Raw genomic sequence first — 11,025 nt, 5'->3', positions numbered from 1 at the left:
GACCTGGACATCTGTGTCAAGAGGTTTCAGATGTATTAGTACAGGTGGCCCCTTCTACACAAATCATTGAACTGCTACTGTCCAATTCATGCTTATTGTAAATTTCCAATGTCGACATTGTGGGAGATATCTTTTGTTTGGAATGTGTGTTTCTGTCTTTTTATGGTTCTTTTGATAGGCAACTATAGGGTTATATTTGAGGCTGTTAAAAAATTTCTGGTTTAAATTTGCCTTAGTTGGGAAAGACAAATACATATTGCTTCGTGCTAAAAAATATGCAAAATCTTCTGCTTACTGTTTTGGGTTTTTTTTTTAGTATTTATTTATTTGGTTGTGCTGGGTCTTGGTTGTGGCACGCAGTTTCCTTAGTTGTGGTGCACAGGTTCCTTAGTTGTGGCATGTGAACTCTTAGTTGCAGCATGTGGGATCTAATTCCCTGACCAGGGATCAGAACCTAGGCCCCCTGCATTGGAAGCATGGAGTCTTATCCACTGTGCCACTAGGGAAGTCCCTTCTGCTTACTGTTATGAGGTGATATTTCAGTGAAATAGTGCCTTCACCCCCACCACGCTTTATTGAGATGTAATTGACATATTACATTGTATAAGTTTAAGGTGTACAACATGTTGATTTTGTAGGACTTACCTTTTGCAAAATGGTCACCAAAGCTTTAGCTACCACCTCTGTCCTGTCTCACAATTACCATTTCTTTTTTGTGATGAGAACATTTAGGATCTACTCTTTTAGCAACTTTCAAATATATAATACAGTATTATTAGCTATAATCACCACACTGTACATTAGATCCCCAGGACTTGTTAATCTTAGAAGTGGAAGGTTGTGCCTTTTGACCAATATCTCCCCATTTCTCCCACCTCTCCCAGTCACTCTCTGTGAATTTGGCTTTTTTAGATTCCACATGTAAGTGATATTATACAGTATTTGTCTTTCTATGTCTGACTTATCAGTGAAATATTACTTAATATAACCTTGCTAACTACCAGTCAATGAAATATTTGAAAGGTTGTTTAACAAATTAAATCTACAGTTATAATTAGCATACCTTTACTGATTTCCTCTGCACTGCAGCATTTAAAACATTTTCAATTGATATATAACTTACATATTGTAAAATACATAAATCTTAAACATACAGCTTGATGAATTTTTAGAAATGTGTACACCTTGTGTAAACATCACCCAGATTAAGAAATGGAATATTGGGCTTCCCTGGTGGCGCAGTGGTTGACAGTCCGCCTGCCGATGCAGGAGACGCGGGTTCGTGCCCCGGTCCGGGAAGATCCCACGTGCCGCGGAGCAGCTGGGCCCGTGAGCCATGGCCGCTGAGCCTGCGCGTCTGGAGCCTGTGCTCTGCAACGGAGAGGCCACAAGTCAGTGAGAGGCCCGCGTACCGCAAAAAAAAAAAAAAAGAAATAACCAATGAATGCAACCTGTGGGATTTGTTACTTATATTGCATCCTCAGAATAAAAGGTTCCTATAGATGAGAGAACTTGTGTCTGTGGAGTTCTAGAGTTATAGGAACATCCCTGTAAACTTTTAATTGGAATTTTGAGCCTGGAATCATGTTGAAAGTTTTAGGGGAAGCACATTATTTAAACTAGTATCTATATGATGATAACGGGAGAAACAGTGAGATACTTATCAAACTAATTTTCATCGGTTGCTGAAACAGTTAACATTGAAGTACATATTACAGTTTAAAAAGAGTTTTTTGGTTAGGTAATTTAGCTTACCTATAGTCAGACTCCCCATAACTTTGTTTTGTTTTAATCTTTATAATTTCTTTTGTTGTTGTTGTTAGAAAGCTGAGTGGATCTTGAAAGTTCTTATCAAAAGAAAAAAGTTTTGTAACTATGTGGGGTGATGGATGTTAACTGAAATTACTGTGGTGATCATTTTGCAATATATACAAATATCGAGTCATTATGTTATATAACCTGAAACTAATATAGTATGTCAATTATATCTCCATTAAAAATGAATAAATAACCACTGCCAAACAGAGAATAAAATAAAGCTTTCAGTTTTTTATAATTTCTTTTAAAGTTCACTTTGTAAATGCGCCTTGCTTTGTAAGTTTTCCAGTGAGTATAAAAGGGTGTCATTAATGTCTCCATTTGGTTTATAACAATCTCAATTTATTTAAATGCTCTTCACTGTAATTTAGATGATGGAGCTGATTCTTCTGGTACTGCAGGATGATAGGAAATATTGGAACCACCTATTTTAGAACTTTTCTTGAATAAATATCCTGTGATCATAAAAACTAAGGGGGTAAGAATAATGTAGTTATCGCTTCTATTTTGCAAACATGAATAACCTATAAACCAATATGTTCACTGTTGACAAGGAGAACAATTTCTAGTCGGTGGAGTTTAAGATGCTTAATTTTCCAGTCCAATAGTTTTAGTTTAGTAACTGAAAAGAGAAATCTTTTCTAGTCTTTCCTGAGGCCTTGGCTTCTTTTACTTCAGCACGTTTGGGGCTTCTCTCTTTTCTCTGCTTTCCTCCGAGGAGCTTCCTCTCCAGAGTCTTCTTCTGGGGAAATAATAATAAGGAGGAAGGCGACTGTGTGGCCAAAAAAATGGTTGGAACTGAAAATGGTGGTAGCACATAGGAGGGAGGAAAGGTCTGTATGGGAACCTAACGTGGACTCAGGGCCTCTGTGGCTGGAAAAAATGGAAGGGACACCTGGGTGTCCTGGTGATGGGCTGGATCCTCGTCACTGGGTTCCTTGTGGTGGGAGGAGGGGTAAGTGTAAAGATCTGGCAGTCTGTAGGCTCTGCATTATTTTGTGAGTCTCCAGGAGGGGTGAATACCTCTTCCTGTCCTGTGGAGAGAAAAGCACAAGTCAGGAAACAGGCCTGATGACAGGAGCAGAGGGGAGAGTCTTCAGGTGGAGGTAGGGGAGAAGGAGGGGAAGAGAGAATTCTAGAGTCTCAAAGCATGTTTGGGAGAACTGCCCAGGCCAGTTAAATGAGACACGGACACTCCTTAGGAACCAGAAATTCCACTCGGGGGAATTTACCCAAGAGAAATGAGCACTTATATCTGCAAAAGGCTAGTTCAAGAACGTTCACAATAGTCTTATTCATATTAACCCAAACCTGCAAACAATGCCAGTGTCCATCAATAGGAGAATGGATAAACAAACTGTGTATTCATACAATGAAAGAATACTCAGCAATGAAAAGGAAGAATTACTAATACAACAACATGGATATATTCCTATGATGTTATGTTGAGCAAAGAAGTTAGACACAAAAGAGTACATACTGTAAGATTCCATCTTTATGAAGTTCAAGAACAAGCAAAACTAATCTATGGTAAAAAAGAAAAAAGTCAAAAATAGTTAGCTTTGGGCTTCCCTGGTGGCGCAGTGGTTGACAGTCCGCCGGCCGATGCAGGGGACGCGAGTTCGTGCCCCGGTCCGGGAAGATCCCACGTGCCGCGGAGCAGCTGGGCCCGTGAGCCATGGCCGCTGAGCCTGCGCGTCTGGAGCCTGTGCTCCGCAACGGGAGGGGCCACAGCGGTGAGAGGCCCGCATAGAGCCAATTAAAAAAAAAAAAAAAAGTTAGCTTAGGGTTAGCATAAGTGTTATTTAGTGGAAAAAGTAACTAGTGAATTCTTTAGATCTTGATCTGGGTGGTTGTTACATGAATATGGAGACAGATATACACACACACACATTTATATTTGCACATACATACAAATATACACAAAAATACAAATGTACACACATATGTATACACACATATCTAAAATGTGATCAATATGTACCTTTAAGATTTGTGCATTTTATTGTGCATAAATTATAAATAAAGAAAGAAAATTTGATGGAAAAAAGTAATGTAAAGAAAAGGCCTGCTTCACTTCCCCAGCAGTGAAATCACTCCCTGAAGAGGAAGGGAGGGAACATCTACTTGCTCCAGGGGAATGAGCACTGAGGAACAGGATGACATTAATTTCTGAGAAGAAATTTGGATCAACCTCCAGTGTCAAGGTCTTCCCTCTAGCTGTATCATACAAACTGGCTACGAAAAAGCAAGCTTTCCTTTAGGAAATTATTTCTTCACTCCCTTAGAGACTTACCAAAACAGGCCTGGAAAGGGTTGCTGCGTGTGAATGATGGAAAAATGAATTCCTCACAGTAAGTCGAGAGCTAGATTCCCCTCACCTTTAAAACAGCTGAATTCAGGTTTCTTGGTTGTACTGGGTATGCTTATTCATAGCCCCTTCTAGATATTCTGTTTCACCCATAATACCTGGAAAGGTCAGTACTACACTCCTTTGGCTATGGCTGATTGGACTGTTGTTAGACACTCAACTCATTCATTGGCTGGCCAGTGACCAATCAGATTCTCACTCAAGAATTTCAACAGAGACACAGCTAGTGGAAGATGTTAGTGGAAGTGGTAGGGCGGGGGCTGGAGTGTCAGGTATTGGCCAGTTGAATGTTGAATAAACAGAGAAACCAATATTTCCATAGCTGTAAAATGGGGAAAGTCTCTCAAAGAGAAAAAGAGACAAGTGCCTATGTGGTAACAGAGTGATGATGAGAGTAACCTTGGCTTTTGACTTTCTCAGGGCTGGTCTTTTTGAGGGCTGGCTGTACTTAAGGTCCTTGGAAATATCTTTATAATAATCACCCCACCTCCAGCTCTTTTCGTTTTCTTTTAAGCCAGCTTGAATGGGTGTCTGTTTCTTGAATTAAATACTGACCCTTTCTCCCATACCCACCCAGGCTACTGAGTATTAAAATCTTATGGCTGAAACTAGATTAAGACATTTCAAATTACAGAAGATGATTAAATCCCATATTACTCATTCTTTCCTCTACACAATCAGATCAATTCTGAACCTTTGTAACATGAAAACTTTCTGCTGAGAATCCAGTCACTAGGGGAGAAGCTAGCCTTATTCTTAAATTAAAAAAAAAAATTTATATATTATTGGCTGCATTGGGTCTTCGTTGCTATGCATGGGCTTTCTCTAGTTGCGGCGAGCAGGGGTTACTCTTCGTTGTGGTGTGTGGGCTTCTCATCGCGGTGGCTTCTTTTGTTGCAGAGCATGGGCTCTAGGCAAGCGGGCTTCAGTAGTTGTGGCACGCGGGCTCTAGAGCGCAGGCTCAGTAGTTGTGGCGCACAGGCTTAGTTGCTCCACAGAATGTGGGACCAGGGCTCAAACCCGTGTCCCCTGCATTGGCAGGCAGATTCTTAACCACTGTGCCACCAAGGAAGTCTGAAGCTAGCCTTATTCTTAAGCTCCATCTTGACATTTTGCTATCAGATCAGGCTTAGCTAGGTCTTGGGCTCTGCCACTCAGTAAGCTGGACTCAAGTTTTTAAAAACACCCACCCCTTGTGCTTTTTCTACTTCTTAAAACTGAGGTTACTCTCCAAATCCTCCTGACAATGGTGCTCTAGGCAACTGGAACTAGCTTTTTAAAAGCCCAGGGCCATGGATGATTTTTTCACGTAGTTTTTGTGGAAGGGAGGAAACTGAGTCAGATTAAATAGGTGGGAAAGAATAGACTCAGAACTGTGTAGAGTTCTCTTTGAAGTGAGAGAAGTAGAACCAAAGAAGTTTATGGTAGATCATGTCTCACTTCCTCAGGGAGGCCTTCCCTCCCTTGAGGCTGGCTTAAGGCCCCTGGCAATATGCTTCCCTAGCACCCTGTGAGTTCACTTTCATCATATTCATCAATCATGTGATTACTATTCAGCAGTTATATTCCTCCTCCACTGAAGTATCTGTCTGATCATTCTGTATACCTGGTCTCATCGCTAGCCCAGTGCCTACAGTGGACTTGAACAGACTGAGAGAAATCTCAGTTTCCATAATTTCAAAAGTTACCACATTCCTACCTCTCAGGGATAATGTGATCATTAATAAGCAAATATTTCTCATTATGTAACATATTGACATGACACCAAAGATACTGAATATCAAACACAAAGAGCTCTTTTTCAACCATAATTAGACCAAAGTAGATCAAATATTTAAGCGCAGATTGGAAACATTTTGAGAGGCAGAACGGCATAGGATCCCTGAGCTCTGCCATTTAATAATTGTGTGACCATTGACAGCTTCCTTAACTTCTCCCAGTCTTCTTTTCCTTATTTGTAAAATGGAGAAAATAATACTACCTATCTCACTGGCTTGTTGTAGTGTCGAAAATAAGATATGTAAAGTGCTGAGAACATGCCTGACATATGCATTTGGTAGGTCTTAGCTGTTGTTATTTGGCCTCCATCAAGACAAGGCCTGTTGACTCTATTGGTCATTGCTATGTCCCTAGTACCCAGAACAGTCCCTGGCTTAGCCTCGTGCCCAGTACATAGCTGATTAATTGAATGAGGCAGATGTTGAGTGTAGATGCTGAGTTCCTCTCTGTAGATTTTTGTGAAGCTCAGTATTTCATTCCAGTCACAGAAAAAAATTTTTAAAAAAATTTTTGGGGCCTCGCTGCTCGGCATGCAGGATCTTGGTTCCCCCACCAGGGGTCGAACCTGTGCCCCCTGAAGTGGAAGTGCAGAGTCTTACCCACTGGACCGCTAGGGAAGTCCCTCCAGTCCCAGAAAAATTGCAATAATAACTTACATTCAAAATTAGAGGATAAGGCTTCCCTGGTGGCACAGTGGTTAAGAATCCATCTGACAATGCAGGGGACATGGGTTCCAGCCCTGGTCAGGGAAGATCTCTCATACCGTGGAGCAACTAAGTCCATGTGCCACAACTACTGAGCCTGTGCTCTAGAGCCCGCGAGCCACAATTACTGAAGGCCGTGCACCTAGAGCCTGTGCTCCACAACAAGTGAAGCCACTGAAATGACAAGCCTGTGCACCACAACGAAGAGTAGCCCCCTCTTGCTGCAACTAGAGAAAGCCTGCACTCAGCAACGAAGACCCAATGCAGCCAAAAATAAAATAAATTTTAAAAAATTAAAGGATAATAAAATAATCAAGACCCAAAATATTGCTTGGACATCAATTTTAAGTGGGTTTAATATAGTCTAGACATGAAATTCATCATACACTAACAACTAGTACTTAAAAAAAAAAGTAAGGGTGAGATGACCTTCTTTTAAAAAATATAATTATCTGTAGTCTGTGGTTATTTGGGCAGACAATAGCTGGTTTGTAGTGAACTACCCTGATTTTTAAGAGAAGTAAGTTTTATACTTGATGTATAAGTATGCAGTTCTTCTTTTACACTTGGAGTATCACAAAAATTCCCAGGTGCCTTTAGAGTCGAACCAAAAAGAAATATAAGTCCTGTGATTAATTTGCTCACAATAACTGCAACTTAATTCATTTTGTAGACTCATAGAATAACTGGCTATTTTGGCCAAATCTCTAATTTTACAGTTAAAGACACTGGAGCCCAGTTCATACAAGTTCACACAGGCCTCTTTCAATCCTGTAAGTCTAGTAGTTTCAACAGTGTGCAGGTTACTTTGTTACGTGCTGTGACAAATGCAGAGATGATAAAGACAGGGGGCCTGCCCTCGAGAGGTGGGGAGACGCTACAAATACATGTATCTATAATGCAGAGCAGAATGCAGTATGGACCATGGGTGATATACAAATTGCTATAAGAATTCAAAGATGTCAGAGAGAGGGAGATTGCAATTTTAAAGCTATGTGTCCTAAGAAAGCCTTATGTGAAGGTAATACTATAGTGACATTAAACGTCACCATGTGAAGCAGAATTGCAATAAACAGAGGTGAAATCAGGAGGCGGGGCAGCCATACCTGCTGCTGTGGAGGAGAGAGAGAACAGGGTGGGTTTGGAGACCCACACATGACCCTGTCTGGCAGAGCCAGGGCATGTGTAAGTGGGTGATGGCCTGGAGCCAGGGCTGCCTGGAGAGAGTGAAGCTGCATTTGAAGGTCTTTGAGGTTAGTCTGAGGGATAGTGGGGAAGAGTGAGCCTAAATCAGAAATCACATTTTAATGGTGTTTTAAAAAAAATGTGAATAAACCTCTAATCTCATTATACCTTATTTAGCTACATATTTACAAGGTTTCCTGAAGAGTGGTTGACTTTCTGGAAAGGTGTCCGGTGTCAGGTTTTGTTTTATGGTGCCACTTTCAGATGTCACTTTTAGCAGGTGATGTTTGCAGGTCTTGTCTTGGGAATCGGGCAGGTGTTCTTTGTAATCTGTCTCCTTGCCCTCTGATCGCCTGAGTTCATGCAGAGATTGGATAAGGTGATCAGATTGGATAAGGTGATCTCTGGTGGCCTCACCACCACCTCTGATGTCCCTGCCCCTTTCTGTTCTGTTGTGAGCTTTGGTGCATGGGCGCAGGGAACTTGCTAGGGGATGACTAGGGTCTGACTGAGCCCCTGCAAAGCCCCAGGCCACGTGAAAGTGGTGGAGGACTCAGTTTGTCCTGGGGCTCTCCCCCTTTTCTTTCCTGTCCCCAGGGTTTGCAAACCAATGCTCTGGCTCAGGCCATCTGGAAATTTTGTAGTGGGGGAAAAGGAAAGAGAAAGGAGTAGAGGAGAAATTGAATCTAATAGAATCTTAAAGAAAGAAGTGTAGGCTAACCTCTGCAGCACCAAGACACAACTGACTAGATGTGATTAACTAAAGCAGTTAATAAGAGACTGAACACCCACCATGGGCAAATTACCGTGCTGTTGGGCATATAAAGAGGTGGACATTGCTGTAATTCAGGGTGGAAATTGTTAGCTCTATATCAATAATAACTAGTATTCATATAGTGCTTGAAGAATGAAGAGCTTTTCTTGCATGATAGCTCATTTGGTCCTCACGACCAAATAATAATGGACATCATTAATGCTGTCACTTCACACTTGAGGAAATGGATATCAGAGCAATTAAGTGTGTCTAAAGTCACATAGCTAGGGCTGAGACTAGGACCTTCCGATGGTCTTCCAATGATAAAATTCAGCCTCTTTCTCTTTAACCACACAGGCTGATTGAAAACTGACGTAAATATTTCCAATTCATGATATGTATAATCATGGAGCCAAATTTTGTCTTTTCACATAACTTATTAATTACTGGACCCACAGTAGAATAAAAACAAAACCCTTACCTTCTGCCACAGTTACCACCAACCAGCAGACCAGTAGCCAGTAGGAGAAGCAGAGTCTGTGAGCCATGGCTTCTACCCCAAGCAGTCACTGCCTTGAACCCAACGGGGCTTAAAAGGGGAGTTCAGGGAGTTTTCATTTGCATACTGGACCACAGGGATTAGGGCCTGCGGTGTGAGGGTAAGAAATCAGTAAGGAAATACCAGACAGTATTTGTCAACCAGAGCTTCTTGTAATGACAGCCAAACATCATTCATCTGTCCTTGGTTGGAGTTGGATTGTGGACAACCACGCCCTCACTATCCTTTTCATTCCTTCAAATCTTTCCCTCTTAGTGCCTTCTCATTACTTGTGTATATAGGTCTCCCTCAGCAAGAGAAAGAATCTGTCCAGGAAATATTCAGCACCGCTTCCCTCTGTGTAGCTTACTTAACAAAACCAAACAGGACAGGGGGGACATTATCTAAAGGCTTTGTGACCCTGGCAGTTTGAAGAAGCTGCTCACAGATCTTGGATCAGGGATTACGATTTCTTCTCTGCTTTTGTCGAGGAGCCAAGAGCAGCAGAGTCAGAAAACTATCTTCTCTAGTAGCCATCATGGTCACTGTCTAAACAAACACGAAAATTTTGGGAGATTAACTTAGTGATTTGTCCTTCCAAGGCCCCCTCTGATTCATCAAATTGCCCATAAGATGCCTGGTTTGTTTCCTGCCAGCTGCTGGAGGAATGGGAGTGGGTGGTCGCAAGTGCTTAAAAGCACAGACCTTGGAGTTAGAGATGATCATACTAAGTGAAGTAGGTCAGAAAGAGAAAGACAAACACCATATGACATCACTTATACGTGGAATCTAAAATACGACACACTGAACTTATCTATGAAACAGAAACAGACTCACAGACACAGAGAACAGACTTGTGACTGCCAGAGGGGAGGGGGATTAGGGGGATGAATTGGGAGTTTGAATTAGCAGATGCAAACTTACATATAGAATGGATAAACAACAAAGTCCTACTGTATAGCACAGGGAACTATATTCAGTATCCTGTGATAAACCATAATGGAAAAGAATATGGGGCTTCCCTGGTGGCGCAGAGGTTAAGAATCCACCTGCCGATGCAGGGGACACAGGTTCGATCCCTGGTCTGGGAAGATCCCACATGCCGTGGGGCAACTAAGCCTGTGGGCCACAACTACTGGAGCCCATGCAACTAGAGTCCGTGCTCCGCAACAAGAGAAGCCACCACAATGAGAAGCCTGCACACCACACCGAAGAGTAGCCCCCGCTCTCTGCAACTAGAGAAAGACTGCAAGCAGCAACGAAGACCCAATGCAGCCAAAAATAAATAAATAAATAATTTTAGAAAAAAGAATATGAAAAAGAATGTATATATAATGGAATCACTTTGCTGTACAGTAGAAATTAACGCAACATTGTAAGTCAACTGTACCTCAATAAAATAAAATAAATATATATAATGGAATCACTTTGCTGTACAGTAGAAATTAATGCAACATTGTAAGTCAACTGTACCTCAATAAAATAAATTTGAAAAGAAATAAAGAGTATGGACCTTGGAATTAGGACAAACTGGTTCCAACCTTGGTTCCTTTTCTTACTAGCTGGGGGACTTGAAGCCTCAGGTGCCTCATCTGTAAAATGGGGCTATAGTATTTCCCTCAGAGGAGTGTTGTGATGAATAAAAGACGTAACTGACATAAAGCTCCAACCACAGTGCCTGGCACATGAAAGGGAGTTGTTGTGGCGGCAGTTAAACCACAGTGACTCCAATTCTTTGTTCTCTTAGGAGGTTATAGTTGCCAACTCATTCGATCACTCAAAGGCCTCTACATCGAGCGGCCCTTCAAAGCCGGGACCTGCGTTCTCTTTTGTTCCTTCTGCAACGGCCAGGAAAATATTCTGCTCAACGTGGCAT

At 41.7% G+C, this 11,025-nt stretch overlaps 1 protein-coding gene across 1 annotated transcript; it reads right to left on the bottom strand.

Annotated features, from left to right (window-relative positions):
- Positions 1–2,398: 2,398 nt before the first annotated feature.
- Positions 2,399–9,242, bottom strand: ODAPH (odontogenesis associated phosphoprotein). The gene is given in 2 exon segments (XM_059066291.2): positions 2,399–2,852; positions 9,093–9,242. Coding segments are annotated over 2 exon segments (432 nt in total). The 5' UTR covers positions 9,160–9,242; the 3' UTR covers positions 2,399–2,487.
- Positions 9,243–11,025: the final 1,783 nt, after the last annotated feature.

This window comes from Kogia breviceps, chromosome 6 (assembly GCF_026419965.1).
Source record: "Kogia breviceps isolate mKogBre1 chromosome 6, mKogBre1 haplotype 1, whole genome shotgun sequence".
NCBI classification, from domain to species: Eukaryota; Metazoa; Chordata; class Mammalia; order Artiodactyla; family Physeteridae; genus Kogia; species Kogia breviceps.
The sequence above is the reverse complement of the archived record's forward strand: the minus strand, read 5'-3'. Positions and strand labels throughout refer to the sequence as shown.